The sequence below is a fragment of the Phyllostomus hastatus genome, unplaced genomic scaffold, assembly GCF_019186645.2.
Source record: "Phyllostomus hastatus isolate PE091 unplaced genomic scaffold, TTU_PhHast_1.1 phas_contig_152, whole genome shotgun sequence".
NCBI lineage: Eukaryota > Metazoa > Chordata > Mammalia > Chiroptera > Phyllostomidae > Phyllostomus > Phyllostomus hastatus.
In genome coordinates this window covers 14,351,809-14,375,515 of record NW_025333622.1, presented here as the reverse complement: position 1 = coordinate 14,375,515, position 23,707 = coordinate 14,351,809, and the positions used below count along the sequence as shown (strand labels likewise).

The 23,707-nt window shown below is 42.5% G+C and overlaps 1 protein-coding gene across 1 annotated transcript in view; it reads left to right on the top strand.

Moving 5' to 3' along the window:
- The first annotated feature begins 515 nt into the window (after positions 1 to 515).
- NINJ2 (ninjurin 2) overlaps positions 516 to 23,707 on the top strand; it is a 96,045-nt gene continuing 72,853 nt past the window's right edge. The window contains exon 1 of the mRNA XM_045830618.1: positions 516 to 614. Coding sequence (XP_045686574.1) covers positions 582 to 614 — 33 coding nt within the window. The 5' untranslated portion in view covers positions 516 to 581. The remainder of the gene's footprint in view (positions 615 to 23,707) is intronic.

Below are 23,707 nucleotides of genomic sequence, written 5' to 3'. Positions count from 1 at the left end.
GGAGCATAAGAAAGAACAACAGAAGTCCCTAAGCCTCAGTCTTGGGAATATGCTGGAGACCACCCCACCCATGGTGACCAGGAACCCTCCTCAGCTCCACCAGTGTGCAGTAGGACAGTTCTCTAGGGCTGTTTTTCAAGTTCCTTGATAAATCCATAGGGTTTCTGTGCTAGTAAAGCTACTAGCTCAGAGCAGGCTGGGTGACCTCAGAGGGGTCCTCTGGGACTAGAGGGGCATTGGAGCCACTGGAGAAAATGATGCTGTCACTCCAGTTCAAAAGGTCATCTACTAAGGTGCCACATGTCACCACAGGAGCATTTTCTCTCTCCCTCTCTCTCTCTCTCTCTCTCTCTCTCTCTCTCCCCCATGTGTATGCTTGTGTATACTTCCCCCACCGGCTGAGGCCAACACAGGCATCCCACAGCAGTTGGATGAATAGCAGGTCTGTCCTGCCAGCTGTGTGCTCTCTCCCACCCAAAGAAAGCGGTAGAGACTCAGACAGCAAAGGCTGGCGTAGCCCACGCAGTCTGCTGCGGCAGTGTTAGCACTCGGTAAGTGCGAAGGCACCTAAGGGAAGCAAGATGGAATCAGAAAGAGAAATCATGGATCTTCAAGTAAGTTCTCTCTGGGAGAGAGGAGAGTGGAGATGGGGAGCCTGGGGGATGTGGGGGGAAGAAAGGATTAATATTTCAGTCACTTGATATTCTGCCCTCCCTCCCCACCTCAATTCTCTTTCCTGCCTCCCTTGTCCAAATGCTCCCTACGGTTTATCTCCTTATTTTCTCTTTCTCCCTGTTTCCCTGCCTGGTTCTTCACTTCTTTTTAAATACGTGAGAAACGGATTGTTTAAATCCCTCTTGACCTCTGCTTCCTTTTGTGAAAGAGCTAATTAGATTCATGTTACCAGAAAATGATTTCACATTCTGCACAGCGCTTTTCCCAAAACGCCTGGACAGCAGAGAGTTACTTGAGAGCTGCTGGGCAGTCATCTGGAGACAAGGAAAGATATGAGTTTTGGGGTTGGGAAGAAAGGCAGCTGGCCAACTTTGCATTTTACAGGTTGGAAAAAACGAGCCATTCCTGGGCCCTCTCCACAAAGCTCTGCTGTGTAGGACAGTGTCTCATTCGGACAGTGCAAGAAAAGAAAATCGGTATAGTCTCCTGGAAGGAAGCAGAGACATGTGTCCTTCCCTACCTGGGATAGGCTTGCAAGGGTATCAGAGGTTCCAGTCTCCTTGGAGGAGGGAATGAGGTGCTCTAGAAGGAGAAGAGTCAGGTTTCAGGGATGGGGTGGTGGGGGTGGGGTCAGCGTTCCCCAACTCTTTTTTTTTTTTAATCATTGTTCAAGTACAGTTTTCTCCCTTTTACTCCCATTCCATCCCAACTCTTTTTATTGAATAGAGTTGAGTCAACCCTTCTATAGCAGATCACAGTGGTTGTATGATAAACTCTCATAGTGTCTGACAGAGTGGGGAAGGACTATTGAGATCAAGAATTTTTGGTCACTGAATATGTTCTTCAAGCAAAATCTTAAGCAGTACCCCAGTATATGCCTCAGATTCAAGAGGAGCTGCTGTGTGTTGGGCAGAGTGTGGGAGCCTAGCAGGGCCTCCACCCCTGGCTCCCCTGCCCCCACCCCTGAGACACAATCAGGGAAGTTCTAGCATTAGTTGGAGTGCTATGTCAAAACCATGGACCTAGCACCAACCAGTGTCATTTTCCTTCACTGTCATTCTGCCCCAAATGTGGACCCACATCAGGGCTTGCTGGTCTGTCTGCCTGGAATCCTCTTTTCCTCGGCTGGCTCCTAATACATTCAGGTCTTGGCTCACATGCTACTGCTTCGAGGGGACCCTCCCCCCACCCTCTCTACAGGAACCCTCCTCCCAATTTAACTTTATCATCTGTTTTATTTCTCTCACGGCCCTGCAAACTTTTTGAAGTTACAATGTTTATTATAGATTACTTACTTGAATGTCACTAGGACATAAACTCCACTGGGGCAGGATCTCCTCTGTTTTATTCATTGTTATATCTCTAGTGCTCAAGGCTAGTGCTGGGTGTACAGTAACTGCTCAGAAAATATTTGTTAAATGAATGAGTTAAAGAGCCATGAATTAGATGGATCACTGACCGGCACTAGGTCATTCAACCAGAACATAACAGAGTCGGTAAAGACTCCAACTCAGGACTTTGATGCTTCATCTGGTTCTTTCTTTCTTTTTTTTTCAATTGATTTTAAAGAGAGAAAGGAAGAAGAGGACAGGGAGAGACGGACATTGATTTGTTGTTCCACTTATTTATGCATTCATTGATTGAGTCTTGTATGTGCCCTCTCCAGAGACCGAACCTGCAACCTTGGCATATTGGAATGACTCTCTAACCAGGGTTCATCTAGTTCTTGCCTCCGTTGGATCCATAGTAGCTAAGGAAACAGTATTGCTCATTTTCAGACACTGAAGGACAAGTTTCTTATGTGCTGATGAACTAAACAATCCTGAATTACATGGTAAGGGCTCTGAATTTTAAAGATTCAGAAAGAAAGGGGAAGATAGAGCTAAGGACAAGAAAACTGCTGGCCAGGCCTTGATACATGTCTCTATCTCTGGCAGGTAACTAAAGTCTTAGAGTACCTTTCTCTTCTTCATTAGAATTATTTTCTCTCCCCTAATATACCCTTTATTCTGTTTTCTTTTGTTGTTGTTGTTGTTGTTTTGTTTATTTATTTTTAGAGAGGGAAGGGAGTGAGAAAGAGAGAGAGAAACATTAATGTGTGGTTGCTGGGGGCCATGGCCTGCAACCCAGGCATGTGCCCTGGCTAGGAATTGAACCTGCAACACTTTGGTTCGCAGCCCGTGCTCAATCCGCTGAGCTATGCCAGCCAGGGCCTATTCTGGTTTTTTATTCATGCTTTCCTTTGATCATTTATGTATTTGGTTGGTCAGAAGGTTATCATCCACTAGTTTCTACAACTTCCCCTCCAGCTCTGGATCCAATTAGGTCTTGAATCCTCTTTGCAGACTGAGTCACTGTGATCTGAGAAGAAGGTGAGTGTTGGTTATGGACAGGTGGAGTGTCTGTCCCCTAGGAGCATCATTTTACCTTCTCCTCACACAGCTGCTGCTGTATGAAACCCAGAGGAAAGACATCGATAAAGGCCTTAGAACATTATGTACTAAATACATGTTAGTTCATCCTCTGTTTTTTTCTTTTTAATGGTTTCCCAGGGGTGGTAAAAAAATCTGTTGACTGTAGCTATGCATGTCATTTCATCCATTTATTCAGCTAATCGTTACTGATTAATGACAATCCCACTCTATGCTTGCTAGGTACAGAAAAGTTATCTTAGTTCATGAGGTCATTATAATGGGTTGATTTTTGCATGAGCCAAATAATGTTGCTCTGTTTCATAGCCCCAAGACAAATTCTTTTTTTAATTTAAAGAAAGTTTTTTTAATCCTCACCCAAGTATATGTTTATTGATTTTTTTTTTAAGAGGGAGAAGAAGGGAGAGAGGCAGAGAGAAACAGTGATTGGCTGCTTCTCACATGTGCCTCTGCCAGGGATCAATCCCACAACCTAGGAATGTGCCCTGACTGGGGATCAAACCCACAACCTTTTGGTATACAGGGATGCTCTAACCAACTGAGCCACCCATTCAGGGCCCAAGACAAATTCTTAAACTTGTAAATGTGTTATCTACTCCAAGGAGAACAGGTAGAAACATGTTAACAATTCACGGTTTCACATCCAGAACACCTTAGAGCCAAATCCAAACAATAATGGCACAGTATTTAAACCAGGGTGACTTTCTTTACCATGTAATTATTGTTTTTCCCTTTATAATCTTGATCTTGGAAACTTCATTTATGTTAAGCACAATGATTAACTCCTATCGATTACTATCCCATCACCAAAACAAAACAAGTAAAAAAAAAGTACAAATATTTACTGAGCTTCAAAACTGTACTAAGTAACAAATAAACCATGACACCTGACCTTAAGAAAGTTCATAATTCAGTGGAAGAAATATATACAATTATAAAAAGAAACTGTTAAAAATACCATTTTCCAAAAACATGATTCCAATGGGCAATAAAACCATTACTGATGGCTAACAATTTTTCATTGTAATGCTAATCTTTATAGTTTTCATTTGTATTACAAAAACATAGGTAATCCATCAAAACAGTGATTTCAAAAATTTTATTGCTTAGAACGAGGCTAAAGGAAGTGGCACGGTCTGTTTTAACACTTGCAGACTTATGAATGATGTGGACACACTCCAAATGGTTTAATAATTGTATCTGTTTTCACTGTTCAGAACTGTGGCTGGTTTGGATGACATGAATCTCAGGTGCGTGTGTCTTGCTTATTGCTGCATTGTTCTCACTAAAACATTGAAATCACAGATGGTACAACTGCATTTTGGGGAACTCCAATCCAAAAAACATTAATTTAAGCCTCTATAGTTAGTGTTGTGGGTGTTTCCTTAGGTCAAAACCTGTGAGACTGGGATGGTTAGCTGTGGTACAATTGGGTGTAAAGCAGATTAACATGCAGTGTTCAAAGCAAGTTTCCTCTCCCAGGTGAATGCCTAAAACCACCCGTCTCTGACAGCTGTGACCTCCAAGTTCTGCCCTTCCCCGGCCCTGCCAGGGAGCTAAGGCTTCTCTCCCTGACTCTATATTTGACTAGTTTTCCACCTTTCCCCAGCTCTCAGAATCTGAACATATGAAGGATGAAAGAAAATCCCTTGCTTCCCCTTCAAAAAGGGTTGCAACCCTATCCCTAAGGAGTTCAAGCCACTTGCCCTGCTCCCTCCCAAAACGGAGTTCCCCTTCTGCTTACTATTTGCCTAAATAGATTCAGTCCTCTGCCTCCTCTTTTCTACCTGTGCTGAGTGTTGACGGAATGTGAAGATGATCAGAGGTGGTCTCCTAGTGGAAGAACTAAGACTTGGACATACTGAATGCAAATTCAGTGTAGAAAGGGTTAAGTACAGCAGGAAAGAAATGTTAAAACGGTTATTTCTAGATTATGAATGACTACTTTTCTTTTTTTCTCCTTTTACTTTTTGTTTCCTCTACATATTTTCTACTAACCCATATATTATATTTAGCAAAGAAAAAACCCTGTGGCTTAAAAAAGGAAATTAGAGAAGCAGATGTGCCTATATGCAAATGAATATATGTCTGAACATGGACCTAGGGCACACACATCCACACACACTTACATTCCCTGTCTCTGATTACCACGGAAAATAAATGGCTGATGAATCTTTTTTTTAAGTGGGCAATTTCTTTCAAGTGGTTGTGTCGCTTTTAAAAGTTCAACACAGTATCTCAATTCTTGTTTTTCGTATCTGGATATGCTCCAAGAACAGACTTTAGAGATGTGATATCCTGGGACAAAACTGCAGACCACTGAGTTTCCGTGGAGGCCCTTCGGAGGGACAGCATCAGATGCAAGTAGAAGAGGGTGAGGTGGTTGCATCCCTGATTTAGTTAGATCTGACGACTTCAGTAGCATGTCTTACTGCCACCTAAAGAAAAAATGAAAAGCGCTTGCATTAAATAGATAGCTACATTTAGAATAGAGGCTACATAAAAAATTCTTAGAAACACAGATGTGTAAAGGAGATGTTAAAAGTAAATGTTTTCTAAGTTCAGATGAGAAATTTATAGGAGAAGGAATGGCACCTGCTGACGTATGGCTCACTCTGTGAAATCACACGTGCAGATTCCTACAGAACTAGCTTCATGCAGCCTCTGTTTAGGTCATCGCCACTTCGTTGGAATGACGTGTTGTAGGTGGTATATTGATAGATACACAAACAGGTGACAGAGTATGTGAGATGACTTCTTGGAGGAGATAAGACTTTGGTGAAACTGGTGAGAACAGTGTGAACAAAGGTAGAAGCAGGAAAACACAGGGCATATTTGGAAAAGGACAAATAGTCCAATTTGTCTAGAGTACTAGGTGAATGGAGGATATGATTATTAAGGTAGGTGGGAACCAGATCATGATGGTCCTTGAGGGGCAAGTAACTCCCCTCAGGGATGAACTGACCAATAGCTCTTTTCTCTACAGCAGCACCTGGGCTCTCAGGTGAAGGTCCTGGAAAGAAGTAGGCAAATAATAAAAAAATTTGGTTGTGCCTCTCAAGACCTAATGCCCTTCCTAGATCTAGACTTCTAAATGGGACCTGGAGGAGCCATTAGTCTCATAGACCACAGGCCTTGTTTGATAGAGAAAAAAATGAGGTCCAGAGACGCATGATGCTTAAGTGGGCTTTAGAATCCCATATGATCTGCCCAGAGTCAGCCATGACATTGAGCAGAGTATCCAGTGGACAGCAGGCAAACTACTCAATAACTACTGTATTTGTTGACAAATTTATATATTCAATTTGTCAGGCACAGTGAAAGTGTCTTTCAAATACAAGATGTAACCAAACTTCCCAACTACCTGGTGGTCATTACTCCACCTCTAATGGAGTGAGACACTGAAACTCTGAGAAGTCAAGTACAAGATCACAGAGCAGAAAAGTGGCAGGTCTAGGACTCAAACCTAGATTTTCTTTCTGCTATACTCTAGCTCAGTGGTTTCCAAATGTGGTCCCTGGAGCAGGAGTAGTCCATCACATGGGAACTTGTTATAAATGCAAATTCTCATCAGACATCAGACCTACTGAATCACAAACCCTGGGGACAGGGCCCAGCAATCTGTATTTTAACAAACCCCCTGGTGATTCTCATGCACTGAGATTCAGAACCACAGTTTAGGTACATGGCTAATTGATGCAGGAAGGATTTGGAGTCTCCAAGACTGCTTTCTTTCTCCTAGTTAATCCTAGATAAGCCAAGAAGTAGCACTTGCACAAGACCTTGAATGATGCAGAACTGCCCTCCCTCTTCCCCCTAAGGATGTTGGCTTTAGGGTAGAATTCAACTGACCCCACATTCTACAATGTGATCCCGGCATAGTACACATCCAGAGACAAGCTGCCAGGCACTTTTTGAGAGCACAAAAGATGTAAACTCACAAATTCAACTTCTTATTTCAAGGTGAATTACTACCATAATCATTGCTACTACATGAGTGTTGGGATTTACACTCACTCAGATGAGAGATGGTTGGGATTACTTCAGCTCGGGAAGATGTGTGTTAGATAGGCCTACCCCCCTGGGGACATTAAGCATAATGAAGAACACAGGTGAAGATGGATGTCTCTCTCCCATTACCCAGCCATGCTTTTCATGGGAAGGAGAGGAGCAACTGTAGGCAAGAGTGAGACTTTCCCATAGCTCACTGGGGCACAGACTCCTGGGGTGGGAAACACAGCCTTTCTGCAGGGGTAGGAGAGAAAGAGCAGAAGCAGGTATTATTCCCAAAGAGTCTGCCCAGAGCCTTGGAGGCAGGAGTCAGGAGGGCAGGGGACAGTGCTGAAACATCAGCCAGCAGCATCTGCAGCCTGGAGATCTCTGCAAAAGGGCTAACAGTGTCCCCGAAACAGGGAGCCTCAGAGCTGCAAGGTCACCAGGCTCCATGCCAAGAGAACGGAAAATCCCTGGGCCTCTCCAGAAGTGAACTCCCTATTTCCATAACCCCCTCCAGGGAACCCGGGTCATTGACCCCCAGGTGTGAGGGTCAGGCTATGGTCTTTGTTTTTGTGTGCTTGCCTTGCACCCTGGGCACAGAGTTCAGGGACTGACTGGTGTCTGCCCGGATACACATTTTCATTCCTCATCTGTACACAGCCAGGCTGGGTCTCATTCAAGCAGCCAGGACCTTTTTCCTTCAGCTGCAGTTTCCTAGAAGTGTGACTGCCCAGTGTTGATTCAAATAGGGCTTAGTTACTAGGGATAGCAGGGCAGGGCAGGGTTGGCAGTATTGGACCTTTAATGCCACACCCTGTCTCTGTCTCTCTGGTTTTCACACTAATCTACATAATTTAGTGCCCACCCACACCTCTCCTGTGAACTGCCTTCAAGGGGGTTAGGGATGAGGGTGAGGAACAGAAATCTTGAAAAGCCTGTGACTTATCCTGGTTGCCACAACAGAATCTCTGTTAACCAGATCCTAGGCTACTCCGGGCAACCACTGGAAGCCAGCACCTTCCGTATCTCACAGCCTCCAAGCCCAGGAGCTCTGTGCTTTCAGGCCTTGAGGAGCAGTCAACAGGACAGAAGATCCAAATCCATTGCTGAGATCTCCCTTCTCCTGGCAGTTGTAGGAGTGGCTTGAAGAGGAGTTGGGGGAGGGTGGGAGTGGCAGGCAAACTTTCTGCTCAATACAGTTTCCACTGGTGTTCCCAAACCCCAAGAGTTCCGTGTTGCCTGTGCGTGCTTTTCACAGCAATAGCAGCCAGCTGTAACAGTGGGGGCCGGGGGTGCTGCTTTCAATGTGAGGTAGAGAGATAGAAACAGAGAGGAGAGAGAGGAGGAGGGGAGAATGAGGATATGTATATGGGAAAAAGACTGAGAGACAAAAAAGAGACTTGTTTTGTTTTTCCATTCTCTGTGATTGGCAGTGTTTTTCCTCCTCCCTTAAGAAATCAGCCTCCTCCCCTACCATCTTAATGTGACCTACTTATCTACTCCCTTAAAGGGAGGTACCTTGGAAGGCATCTCAGTCCAGGGTAGTTCTGTCTGAGTCTCGAAGAGACAAGCTCTGTAGTAAGTGAAATCCAGAAGCTGTAAAATTGCGGAGCAAGTGGTAGGAAGGTTAGGCAAGGCTGGGGAAAAACGGGAAATAGAGGTTGGAGCCCTGAGAGGAGTGTTCAGTAGTGTGCTCTGGGACATCAGGACTGGCAAACAGGTTTTGGACTCAGCACAGAATAGTAGAAGCAGCTGTCATTGACTCTTGGAGAAGGTGTCCAAACAGAATAAAAATAAAATCCCAGTTTTACAAGACTCCTGCTTTCTGCTCCTAGTTTACTGAGCTGATTTATCTCATCTCTGAGCCCCAGTTTTCTTATCTGCAAAGTAGGGACAATAATTTCTACCTCAGAAAACTGATGAAAAGATTAAATTATTTACTCCACCCTCTGTTCACTCGTAAAGAAAACTCAGCTACGCCCCAGAACAATGGCACATAAATCATAACAACTATCATTTACATATATCTATTTTATAGGAGGCACTGTATGCATAGCTTATCTCAGTTCTGTGAGGAATGTATTATGACCATTTTACCAATAAGGAATCTGAGGCTCAGAGAAATTAAATCACTTAGGCAAAGTCACACAGCTAGCAAATAGCAGAGCTGAGGTTGGCACTCATAGCTGTCTGACTCAAGGCATGTCCTCTTAAATATCTCTCCTAGACTGTCACGTCACTGGCCTTAATGACAAAGGAATTGGCAAAACCCTTCTTCCCAAATATTAAGTAAATTTAGAATGCTGAGTCACATTGGACCCCTGAGAAAGCAAAGAATAATTGGGTTGTATAATGCTATCATTTTATGTTAATCTTGGCAAGGAAGAGAGATTGTCTTGCAGTCTGGAGACTATAAACACCTATCTGGTTCTAGCCTCTGGGCCTCCAGGCTGGCTTCCCTCCAGTCCATTCACCTCATTGTAGCCACAGAGAACATTTTCCTTTTTCCATCACTGGTTCCCAGCTGCCTTCAGAATTACATCCAAACCCAGCATGACCAAGGCCTATCCTGTTCTTTGTAGGCCCTGAACTTGAAAAACCCAACCTATTTCTTGTCAAATGTATTAAAATACATCTAGATCACTTACCAAGTGTGAATTTTTTATGTAAAAATTTTGAAAGGGTTTTTCATTATTTGCATTTTGGAATAATGAATTTAAATATTTTGTTTTCATATGTAGGTGCCAATAATTTTTTTCAGGTCTCAAATATCTGGGGCCTTTGGGAATCTCCTGGTCCTAAGGGCTGTTGCCTAGTGAGTGGAACGGCCCTCTGTGTGGCCCCGTCCACTTCCGCTGCATACCAGGCTTTTGTAAATACTGTTTCCTTTGCCAAGGATTTTGTTCCTTCTTTTTCAGCTATACCCTGATTATACCATTCTCCCCTCCCTCGTCACACAGAAATTTATATGTTTTGACCCAAGTTCATAGATGCCTAACCTGTTTCTTTGTGTGTAAAATAGGAGTAATAGTGGTACCTACTTCATATGGCTATTAAGAAGATAAAATAAGTTTTAGTACACCAAAGCCTTGCTACACAAAGTATGATTCATGGACCTTCACCTGGGAGCTTGTTAGAAACGCAGAATCTCAGACACCACCCCAGACACATTGAATCAGAATCTGTAGGTTAACAAGATCCACAGATGATTCGAATGCATGTTGAAGTTCGAGAAACACTGGGCTAAAGCTCTTAGAACAACAACTTTCTTTTCTATTTTTTAAAAAAATATTTATTTATTTTTTAGAGAGACAGGAAGGGAGGGAGAAAGACAGGGAGAGGAACATTGGTGTGAGAAAGAAACATCGCTTGGTTGCCTCGTGTACACACCCTGACCAAGCACAGAACCTGACCCCAAGGCATTGAACCAGAGACCTTTCGCTCTGTGGGACAATGCCCAACCAACCAACCCACCTATACTGAGCCATCAGTAAGGGCAGAACAATGACTTTCAACCTTTTTCATCTTGTGGCACACGTAAACTAATTAGTGTAATTCTGCAGCACACCAAAAAATGTATATTTTTTTGCCAATCTGACACAAAAGGTATAATTTTGATTGATTTACCAAAAAAAGTAATTACCTACCCTTTTTGCTCCAATATGACTTTTGAAAAATTCAGGTGCCTATATTTGTATGTACGGATTGCGATCACCAAGAATTAATCAATTAGATGCAACCTAATTATGCCACATGACCAATAAGATGAAACTCTATTGTATGACCTATGTATTTATAGTTCAAGACACAGCATTCACACTGGATGGCTATTGTTGTGATGGCTGTTGTCATATTTTAATTTGACAATCTAAGGGGAAAACGGTCAGTGCCATTGACTAAATAGTCAGGTATTGTATGTTTTAAAAATTCTTGTGGCATACCAGTGTGTGTTAGCTGAATCTAATTTAGTGAAAATTGCTGAATTAGAACAATTATCTAGTATTACATAGTAAACACTAGATAAATGACAACTATTGTTATTATTGTCATGATCATCAAAGGTCAGGTTTGCAGTTTTCTTTCACACTTTACTTTTAACTTCAAAGCTCTAGTCAGTGGTTTGCAAACGGAGCTCCTGGGGAACACTGGCATGCCTGGGACCTGGACCTGGCATTTCAGCCTAATGCTAAGGTTACAACCAATCTGGGGTTGCTGCGCTCACCTTCCCTCCAGGAGAGAGATAAAGAAACAGGCAAACGCACCATGTGTAATAAGGACTACCAAAAAAGGATGCACGTGTCCTGCAGGAGGCAGCTGAACCAGGCTTGTGGAGTCAAGGAAAGTGCTGTACGTTCTTCTGCCTGAAAGATGTTTCAGTAACTCAAGACTCCTCTGCAAAGTGACAAAGTGGTCTCTACCTAAACAATGGACTAACTGCATCCAGGTGTGAGAGGGCCTGGAAAAGCCTTTAACTTTGCTCTACAAAGTAGAATACCGACTGCCTTTGCTGTCTCTTCCCAAAGCAAACCAAGGGAACAAGCTGTCTAGGGAATTTGAGTCTAGGCAGTACCTGGTGTCCAGGTACAATCCCCCTCACTTAGAGAAAACTTCAGCTTCATTGCAAACCAGACCCTCAGGAGCTATAAAATTCTTAGTCTCTCAGAGCCTTAGTTTCCTCATTTCCAGAACTAGAATAACCGGTCACCTCCCTACAGGGGTCTTGTGAGGATTAAGTGAGAGGACAAAAATAAAGTTCCAGACACAGAGAAGGGCCTGAAGGATTTGTCCCTTCTCTTCTCCCTAGTTCAAGCACGGTGTAGCAGCTGGATGGATTTAGGCCTGAGGGCTGGAACGTTTACACTGCAAAATATTTCTTCTTACAAATACCACCCTCTTTTCAACTCCCCCAACCTGGTCTGGGAGGCTGAGATATGCTGCAATCATGTCGTCTACAAGCTGGAAGGGAGGGGATCAGCTGGTGTCACAGATGAAGTCGTTTTGGAGGGAAGAAAAGGTGCACTGTTTTCCTGGATCCCTAGACAGCCCTTGATGGATGGATACTCTGAAAGTTCCTGAACAGACCTGGCACAGTGCGGCCACGCGAAAGTCCGGCTGCCTTCCTGTCCTTAAGTGGTGCATTCCCTGGTAGAGACCTTCGTGGAAATATGAATATTATTTTCATAACGGGAGCACTATGTTCTCTGCCTTCCCCCGCCCAAACTGGCCCCGGAAAGGCGGACGAGTGCTGAAAGGAAAAGGCTGAGCTGTCGGGCAGCAGCTGATTGGCTTGGAGGAGGCTGCCACATTGCGGTGGGGCTAGCGGGAGGAGGGGTGGGGCGAGGAGGGGACCCAAGGGTGGGGCAGGCAGGGCTCTGGGGCACGCCTTGGCTGGAGGATCTGGAGGACGGCACAGAATCAGCTGACTCTGGCTCAGCGTGGGGATGGGGGGTGGGGAAAGGTAGAAACTGGACTAAGGGTAACCCTTCCCCCTCTGGCCCTGGGGCCTTCCTCGCTTTTGGCCTTCAGTTTGTTTCCTGGTTTATCTCTTTCTTCCCCCACCAAGGAGATCCAGAGCAGCCTTAAACCTTTTTGAAAGCAAAATAACCCCCTCCCACCCCCAGCTCAGCTCAGCTCAGCTCAGCCTGTAGGGCAGTCAAGCTGGCTTCGGGTTGGGGGAGGGCAAAAGAGACCTTTTCCCATCTCTCCAGCTCGGGAGCGGGAGCGGACTTGCTGATCGGTGGGTGGAGCCCACTCATGGCTATTTCAGTTCCTTATTTGCAGAGGAGCCTTCGATTTCCTGATTAGGTCTCCATAAGCTTTCCTTATGTTGTTAATAATAATAGCTACCACTTTTGGAGCACTTGCCCTGTATCAAGCAGGCACTTTACCTATATTTTTTTCTGGTATTTCTGGACAACTGTGTATCATTAACCCCATTTTCCAGATGAAAAACTTGAAGTTCAGAAAAGCCAGCTTGCTGAATGTCACAGCTATAGTAAGTGGTTCAACTGGGATTCATGTCCTAGGCTAGCTGACTCTAGCTGACTTGTACCCAGTCTCCCATCTGCCATTCTCTCTGGATGAGGCTTATGCCAGGACTATGTTGTAGAATGTGGTGTTCAGCTAACATCTACCCTAAAGCTGCATTGATTTCTTTTAAAGAACAAAAATTCAGCCAAGTAAATTTGAAGATCTAATTGGATTAATTGAAAGATTCATGAGTGGAGCAGCATGCCATCCAGCAAGTAGAGCTGAGCATATAATGTGGAAGATTTTTATAAGCAGGAGCTGATGGGGACAAGAAAGCTATTATGGTCAAGGGAATGCAGATTAAGGCCACAGTTAGACATTACCTCACACTGGTCAGAATGGCTATCATTGATAAATACACAAACAGCAAGTGACGGTGAAGATATGGACAAGGGGGAGCCCTGGCGCACTATTGGTGGGGATGAGAATTAGTGAAGCTGTTACCAGAGAAACTCAAAACTCGTTCTTGTAAATGTGATAAAGAATTGCAGATCAGCAAGTCTAGTACTGTGTAAGCAGGGTTTATTAGTGATACGTTCTAGGGGAAGAGAAGGGGCCTTGCCAAGGTGGGGGAGCAAGGCAAACACTTGGGTGGCAATAAAGCAAGGGCTGCAAGAGCAGGGTTGGCAAGAGCACCAGGTCCTTTGTTCCCAGGACTTGTATAGTTGGCGGGATGGGGTGGAGTTACATACTGATTGATGAGTAAAGGTGGTGCCAGCTTGGAGTGCAGGGAGGGTGCTACCTAAATGTAGGTATGTGTGGGGGTCTGTTAGCTTGAATTCTCATCTTGCTCCAAACTACCCTTGTTTCTCCTGTCATAAAACAGACACTGATAGGAGGCAGTTAATTAAAGTTGAGGCAGTTACCTAAAGTTGTTTATGGACTCTTTATGTAAGCACTAGGGACCCCCTCATAAAATATTGACCAGAGGCAGACAATTAACCAAAGTTGTTTTATGAGCTTCTTCTTTGGGCACTGTTGACCCCCTCTTATTCCCCCTTCCAGACCTTGGGATGAATACAAAATCAAAGGCTTTCATTCCCTGGTAGTGGAAACAGAATACACACAGAATTTCAAGGGCCCCCTTCCTCAGTGCTAGCTAGCATGGTGTTTCTTATGATGTTGGAACACCTGGCGGTAATATTGGACCAGGCTCAGAACTGCTGAGTTAGGATGAGACATGTCTCCCTCCTCCTCCTTGCCTTGGTTTGCTACTTATCATACCTAACAAAGCCACTATGGAGGGCTGTGTGGAGTATCCTCAAAAAATTAAAAAATGGAACTGCCTGGTGACCCAGCGATTGCACTTCTGAGTATAGATCCCCAAAAATCCAAAATACTAATTTAAAAGAATGTGTGCAGACCTATGTTCATTGCAGTGTAATTTAAAATAGCCAAGGTATGAAAGCAGCCCAAGTGCCTAGGCTTCTTAAAAAAGTTGTGGTACATATATACAATGGGATATTAATTGGCCATAAAAAAAAAGAATGAAATCTTACCATTTGCAACTGCATGGATGGACCTGGAGAGTATTGTGCTAACTGAAATAAGTCAGACAGAGAAAGACAAATACCATATGACTTCACTTGTAAGTGGAATCTGAAGAATGAAAGAAACAAAACTGAAACAGACTCAAAGACAGAGAACAGACTGATGATTGCCAGAGGGGAAGGGGTTTGGGAGACTGGGTGAAAAAGATGAAGGAGATAACAAACAAATTGGTAGTTACAGAACAGTCACAGGGATATAAAGTACAGCATATGGAATATAGTCAATAGTATTGTAGTAACTATGTATGGTGCTGGGTGGGTAGTGGAAATTTGGGGGTAGTTACACTTTGTAAAGCGTGCAATTGTCTTACCACTATGCTGTACATCTGAAACTAATACAAAATAATACTGAATGTAAACTGTAATTGAAAAATAAAGTTTAAAAAAGAAAGTCATTAGCAAAAGAAAAGAAAGGATTGTTTCATTATTTTCCCTTATGGGAAGGGGGTGTGTCTCATCAGACAGATTGCTTCAATTTCCTTGAGGGGGTAGGTTGCAAAGGGTTCATGGGACAAATTATCTCTGTGTTACTAACTGGAAAATTCTAGATTAATAGATTAAAATTGCATTCCTGGAGAAGGTTAAAACTGCCATGAAGTCAGTGTCATGGACTTTAGCATAAGCAACTTCATTTTGAGCCTGTGGTTTTCTCTTTTAAGACATCAAAGACATTTTTGGGGGCTCGACTAGGAAATAACCTAACGCTAGAGCAATACTAGAAAAGATTCTAGAGCCTGTTTCTTTAGCACAGGGATCTCAACAAAGCTAGTGATCTGGAATTCTTTTCTGACTTCTGTGAGAAGCATCCTAGCTTGGGGCACATTCCTCCTTCCATCCTCCTGGCCCTTTGCCAAACTCTAGGTCCATCCATGCTGTCACAAATGGTAAGATTTCAAATGCTTTGCTTTGAAATGCACTGGGTAGCTCAGTTGGTTAGAGCATCATCCTGATATGCCAAGGCTGTGAGTTCAATTCCTGGTCAGGGCACACAAAAGAATCAACGAATGAATTCATAAATAAGTGGAATAATAAATCAATGTCTCTCTTCCCCCTTTCTCTCTTTTTCTGAAATCAATAAATTTTTTAAAATATATTAAAAAACAAAGATTTTGTATGGTTCAAGTAGTGAACCCTGCAGAGCAAGAATAAGGCATTCTATTCGTCCAAAGCCTCACCAGGTGGCACTCACCTGCAAATCAGTCATAAATATCATCGATCTAGAGAAGTGGAGAGTGAGACATGAGGAGCAACTCAGTGTAGTCACTTTCAGGAGCTCAGAGTGCTTGAGAAGTACAACAGTCTCCCAGGTCCTACCTACGTGTCCCTGCAGAATAGACACAGCCCATGTCCCCAGAATAACCCGCTTCTTGGTGAGTGGGTAGGACTGCTTAAGAAGTCATAAGTGGTAGCTTTGAAACCAGGGAGTATTATACACATGGAAGGCAGGGCTTTTGTTCTGATGAAACATCTGTAAGGCCATGTCTGGTTTTTATTATTTAAAAATAGTACGGGCAGTTTATCAAATAATTATATCTAGTGAACAGAATTTCATAAGAGAAAAGCCTGAAAACCACCTGGAGTACCCATACCTTAAGATCCCTAGACATAGGCTGTGCAACAGTTTGGGAAGATCAGTTCCTGTCCCCATCTCCTACCTACAGCCCTCTCTGTCCATCTGGTGATGAAGTGGAGAGGAGACGTCTGTGGCATTGGAGCCACAGTGGGCTGGGGTGGGGAGGACTCTCCATTCACTTACCAGTAAGCACAATACAAACTGGATGTTTAAAAATAAAAGAGACTGTTAAAAAGGAAAGGGGAATGGAAGTTACCAAGCCCTTGGGATGAGTTAATGATTAGTTGAGCACTGAAGGTCCTGATGTCTTCGAAAGGAAGGCCTTAGCAACCAGAGTGCTATTCGTCCGGGGTGTGTCCTATGAGAACTACACTTTAACTTTTTTCAGGCCAGAAATATTTACCCTGTTCTAAAGCTTCAGTTTCCACATTTGTAAGATAAGGAAGTTGGATTTGATGGCTCCTAGGCTGCCCTCAAGTTTGGAAACTCTTGATTCTGCAATGCTCAGATATTTTCATTAAGTGATACGCAACTCCTCCATCTCAATAATGTGTTAATCATCTGACCAACTGCTCAGCTTTCCTGCTGTATGAGATCATCACTGCCAGTTCCAAGTACATTTGGCTGCCAGAAGGCAAACAACCCATGTGTGAACTGGGGGTGCATATTGCTGTGACAATAGGTCTGGCAAATCTGAGGCATGTTGATTTAATCTGGAATAGCACTAAATGAGGTGAAGTCTCCAACACACCATTGGACAACAGGACCTGGGGCAAAGCCTCTGAATTTGCTTTCAGTAAGCAAGAATCTTAAGGCCTCAGGGCTTTGGGGAGCCAAGAATCATAGTCCTAGAAACCTTACATGGAGGATCCTCAGAAAGTTACCAGGTTTGCCCCCAGCCCTCATATGATTCATTACATTGGCACCATCATCAGCCTAGTCCATTAAGCTGAGGTTCTACTTGATATGATCCACAGTTGGGGCTAAAACCATCTGCAGAAGGCACTTGGGGAAATCTATGTATATCACATGACTAAATACAGTCATGGCAAATGGTCATGATCTCAAAGTGACAACCCACACATAGTTTCCAGAAGGCATAAGTGACCCCTTATAGGCACCACAAACCCTCAAAGTCATAGATAAAGCAATAGGTTAGTGTGAGGAATAGGATTTTCCTTCTTTTTAGTAAATTCTTACACAATGTTCTGAGTGCCATCACTCAAGTGTGTGAAAGATGTAGAAGCACAGAGGAGGGAGGAAAGCAATAGGGAAAGGGCACATTTATTGAACACTATCAACATAGTGGTTACCAATACAGGCAATGGAGCTAGACTGCTTGGACTTAAATCCTGGGTCTTCTACCTCGAGCTGTACTGTCTAACCTAAGGCAAATTACTTAACCTCTCTGTGCCTGTTTCTTATAGGACTATTATGAGAGTGAAACAAATTAACTTACATAAAACACTAAGAGCCATGCCTGACCCATATAAGTGCTATATAAGTGTGACTTAGTGAGGCAAGTCCTATGCTAACTGCCTTACATGTATTATTTGTTTAATAGCAACAATTCCTTTGAAAAGGAAATTACCAAGTTCTGGTATACTAGTTATAACAATGTCTGTGACAAGGGGTATATATGGGGAAGCAAATATATGGATATATAGACCAAGCCCTTGTTTCTTTTACCAGTTCCTTCTACATAAAGGGCTTCATACTATGCCTGATTGCCTTTTTTTGGACACAATAATATGAATTGGAAACTTCTCCATATCAGAATATGTAGCTCCACCTAAACCTTTTAACTGCTACATAGCGTCACACAACATGGATATACTGTAGATTCTCTACATATTCCCATAAAGTTACTGTGTATCTAATGTTTACTGTACAATAGTACAGCACGTGGGGGGAAACAGAGGGTAACAAAGCAACATAGAGCATGGTCCTCTGAAAAGCTTGTAACTTTTGGGGGAAATGTGGGACTTGGATGAAATAATCAGAGACCAGTACAAGGAGGTGTGTAATAAAATACCAAATTGAATTTAAAGCTAAGTGTCAATCTAGCAATTTGATAGGAAACAACACATTGTATATGAAAACGGAGCTGAGGACCTGCCTTCTGGAAGTTCTGGCTGAGACACAGAACAAATCTACCCCATTAGTTCTTCCAGCCTCTTGAAAAGTTACTCAAGACAAGGACAAGTCTCCACTCCCTTAACAAGCTGCAACACAGCAGCATGCTGGTGTCTCGTCTGGAGGAGGAATGCAGCAGGCCTAGGTGATCTCCTGCAACTTCCCCGGCCTGTGGGCAGCACCCTCCTTCTAAAGCTGTGCAGGAGATTGTTCTCACCTCTATCTTCTGATAAAGGCTCATGTTGTTCTCCTTGAATCCCAAGTGGTGCAGACACTTCAAGGCACTGTGACTCTGCTCAAGGAATCGGAATGGGTACTCCCTCTTTGGAGGTCCTGAGAACACTGGCTCTACTTCTTGGGAAGAATTTGCAGGGTTGTGAAAGCTGTTGTACCATAGGGCCAAGCTGGGGACATTCTGTGCTTAGGTATTCATAAGCTTTTGCCAACGCTGTATTTCTTTTACTCCACCCTAAGCACTAATCACCACCTAAGTCAGTAACACCTGGTTGCTAAAGAGAATTAGATTGTGTCAAAGCCCACACTTGACATTCCTTTTGCAAGGCCCTACCCAGCAGCATTTTTAATACCTTGGTTGGAGTCAACCTTTTGACCTCATTCTTGACCACTTATACTTCTACACTTGCTTTTCTCTCTATACTGATGGGATAGTTGATAATAGAAAATTATTCACTGGGCACTTACTATATATTAGCTCTGTGTAAAGCATGGGGTTAGGGATATTGGGGGAGGGAGGTTTATAAGAAAAACGAGACATGGCTCTGCCCTTGAGGGCTTCAAGGTTTGATACACACAAGAACACAACACAGTAGATCCTGAAGGGGTCAAGGTAGGTGGCATAGACAACAGGCTCGCTCACATCACTTCCCAAATAATCACCTCTCAGTTCCTTCTGTCACCCTGGAGCCCGAGTTTAGTGAAACAGGATGACCCAAGGTGGCAAACAGATCAACATTTTGCTTACAGTGTCACAAAAAGTCAGTGTTTCCCTGGTCACGTGGGAACCAAAATGACTGTTCCAATTTTTCCTCTTTTTACTTTCTGATACAGAAAAACAGAAAGACTAGTATAATGAATGTCTTTAAACTCTTCACTCATATTCATCAATATTGCCATGCTTATTGTATCTCTTTCCACAGTACACATTCCCACCTTACCCACACCCCCCACTTGAAAGTAAGTTGTAGACATCATCCCTAAATACCTCAACATATATCTTCTCAAAAAAAGTAGTTTCCTACATAACTCTGACATCAGTATCACTTGGAAGAAAATTAACTTTGATATACTGTTTATATTCACTTTGGCCAATCATTCCCAAAACGATGCTCTCTGTAGCTCTTTTCCTTTCTTTTTGTTTTCCAGGTTCTTTTCCTTTTTTAGAATTAAAATATAATCAAGGATTAGTCACTGTGATGGCTGTCCCATCTCTGAAGTCTCTTTTGATCTGCAGCAGCACTCCAGTTCCCTCTTTTGTCCTCTCATCATCTCGACATTTTTGAAGACTAGATCAGTCATATTGGAGAACAACCCACTATTGGGATTTGTCTGATTATTTCCTCATGATCAGATTCACATTCTATCTTTTTGTGGTAAAATATCTTTACCATAAAATTCACCATTTTAACCATGTTTAAGTATATAACTCAGTGGCATTAGGTACATTTATTAATGTAATCATACTGTGTAATCATTACCACTACCACTGTCTATTTCCAAAAAGTTTTCATCATCCCAACAGATATTCCATTCTCATTAAACAATAACTCCTTATTTCAACCTCCTCCCAGCTTCTAGTAACCATCATTCTACTTTCTGTCTATGAATTTGCCTATGTAGACACCTCATATGAGTAAAATTTGTTGTTTTGTATCTAGCTAATTATTAGTATAATGTTTTCAACTCTCATCCATGTTGCAGCATATATCAGAATTTTTCTCCTTTTTGTGGCTGAATAATATTCCTTGTATGTATATACCACATTTTGCTTATCCATTCATCTGTTGATGGGCACTTAAGATGTCTAACTTTTGGCTGTTGTGAATACTGTTTCTATGAACACTGGTGTACAAGTATCTGTTTAAGTTCCTGCTTTCAGTTCTTTTAAGTATATACGTACAATACCTAGGAGTAAAAATGCTGCATCATATGATGACTCTATGTTTAACGTTTTTTGGTACATTTTAGAGATTATGCTATTACAGTTGTCCCATTTTTTTCTTACCTTTATCCCACTCCATCCTCCACCCCCCTCCCACCAGCATTCCCCACCTCTTAGTTCATGTCCATGGGTCGTACGTATAAGTTCTTTGGCCTCTCCATTTCCTGTACTGTTTTTAACCTCCCCCTATCTATTTTTTACCTACAAATTGTGCTTCTTATTCCCTGTAACTTTTTCCACATTCTGGCCCCACCCCTCCCCTCTGATAACCCTCCATATGATCACCATTTCTGTGATTCTGTTCCTGTGCTAGTTATTTGCTTAGTTTCTTTTTGTTTTTGTTTTTTAGGTTCAGTTGTTGGTAGTTGTGAGTTTGTTCTCATTTTACCATTCATAGTTTTTGATCTTCTTTAATTTCTTAGATAAGTTCCTTTAACATTCCATATAATAATGTCTTGGTGATGATGAAGTCCTTTAGTTTTACTTTGTCTAGGAAGCACTTTATCTGCCCTTCCATTCTAAATGATAGCTTTGCTGGATAGAGTAATCTCAGATGTAGGTCCTTGCCTCTCATGACTTCAAAAACTTCTTTTCAGTCCACCAGGTTTCTTTTGAGAAATCAGCTGATAGTCTTATGGGAACTCCTCTGTAGGTTAACTCTCTGCCTTTTCTCTTGATGCTTTTAAGATTCTCTCCTTAGCTTTAATTTTGGGTAATGTAATTATGATGTGCTTTGATGTGTTCCCACTTGGGTCCAACTTCTTTGGGACTCTCTGAGCTTCCTGGACTTCCTGGAGCTCTATTTCCTTGGCCACATTGGGGAAATTCTCCTTTATTATGTTTTCAAATAAGTTTTCAATTTCTTGCTCTTCCTCTTCTCCTTCTGACACCCCTATGATTCGGATGTTGGGATGTTTAAAGTTTTCCTGGAGGTTCTTAAGCCTCTCCTCATATTTTTTTGAATTCATGGTTCTTCATTCTGTTCCAGTTGAATGTTTATTTCTTCCTTCTGTTCCAAATCTCTGATTTGAGTCCCAGTTTCCTTCCCTTCACTGTTGGTTCACTGTATATTTCACTTTTCATAGCCTCCACTTCTTCTATTTTGCATTTGCACTCAATCATTTCTGTGAGCATCCTGATTACCAATGTTTTGAATTCTGCATCTGATAGGATGGCTATCTCTTCATCATTCAGTTGTTTTTCTGGAGTTTTGATCTGTTCTTTCACTTGGGCCATACTTCTTTGTCTTGGTGCACCTGTTATCTTGTAAGGGGTGGAGCCTTAGGTATTCACCAGGGTGGGGCAACCCAGGTGGCTGAGTTGTGATGCTGTATGTGGGGGAGGGGTCAGAGAGGGAACAATGCCACTTGTTCAGCTCTCTGCCCTCTTTCAGTCACTTCCCCCACTATCCAAAAGCAAATTGTGCCTTTCTGGTGTTGATTCCCAGGTGGGTAGGTTTGTGTACAATCTAGGACCCTGTGGGTCTCTCCAATGAACTCTCCTGTGAGGGTGGGAGTTTTCCCTGCCACCTTAACCCCCACAGGTTTTTTCAGTCAGAGGTTTTGAGGCTTTATTTCCCCACACTGGAACCCTGGGTTGCTCAGTCTCCCCATTTGTTCCACCTGATTTATCTGCACGTGGATGTGGGACCACTGAGGCCCACAAGCTACTGCCTTGCCACAAGTCCTCTCTGCCCAGCTGCCCATCTCCACCCCTTCTACCAGTCTGGATGAATATTTCTTGTTTAACTCCTTGGTTGTTGGACTTCCATACCGTTCAATTTTCTCTAAGTTCTGGTTGTTTTTTGTTTTTAAATTTGTTGTTGTCCTTCTTTTGATTATGTGAGGAGGGACAGTGTATCTACCTGTGCTTCCATCTTGGGCAGAAGTCATGAAAAGTTTGTTTTCTTCTAAGAGTTTCATAGTTTTAGCTCTTAAGTTTAGGCCTTTGAATCATTCTGAGTTAATTTTTGTATATGGTGTAAGATAAAGGTCCATTTTCATTGTTTTATGTGTGGGAATATCTAGTTTTTCCAGCACCATTTGTTGAAAAAGCCACCCTTTTCCCATTGGCTTATTATTTCTATGCCCTCTTTTTTTGGTTTGTATGTCTGCTATATTCCATTTTAAGAAGTATATGGGTTTTTTCAAACTCTTTCTCAAATTTATACACACTCTCTCAAAGAAAAGAACATGAGGAGAAAAATCTTAAAGGCAAAGGAATTTAATATTATGGTGCCCTGGATTGGAATGCCAGGAAGAGCACAATAGGCTGGAGGCACCCAATTTTCAGATAAGCGTTCAGATTGTCAGTGATGAGCAAGCATTTTATTCTATCTTGAACCTATTCCCTTACTATCTTTGGCACAACCATTCTACACTTTTTCCCTGTGTTACCAAACTTAAAGGAACCAAATATGCTTGCAAGTCATGTTGTTTTGAAATTCTGTATGATGCAAATGAGATTGATTTGGGGTGTGTTTAGCCTTTAACTCATAGAAGAAGGACTGCAATTAATCCATAGTTATTTATTGAGAACAATTTATATGGGGCATTGTAACATAAAATTTATAGTCAGGGTAGCTTATAGTATAGTTGGGGGCTCTAACTATCTACAATATCTATCTATGTCTATCTATCTATGACTTGATAATTACTTGGAGGTGGGAGAGATGAAAATTGAAATCGTTGGTTAAAAAGAAGAATTCCCAAAGTAGGGCCTTTGGGGGATTGTTAAAGAGAAAGAGAAAATTCAGATTTGGGGTTCAGGATGAAGAATACTGGTATTTAAATGCAAGTGCAAGAATGAGTAAGCTACCTGGTGACAGTGAGCAGGCCAGCCCAACTAGATCAGAGAGGTGTGCAGGCAAGCCCTGGTGGACATGTGGGGTGGGGCTAATTATGTAGGCTTTAAAATGACTAGGCTTTTTAAATAATGAGGACAGCCTTAATGTTCTTAAATAACATGATTAATTTGTTCTAACAGAGGAGTGGAACACTGCTGTAGGTAGGCTGGTTCAGGAGGGGACATGAGAAAGATTATTAAAGAAGAAAAATTGATTAAGTTCTCATAGGACTTCCTTGGAAAGAAAAGCAGTAGATTTTTGCCCCAAGTCCAATACCAGACTGAGGTATTT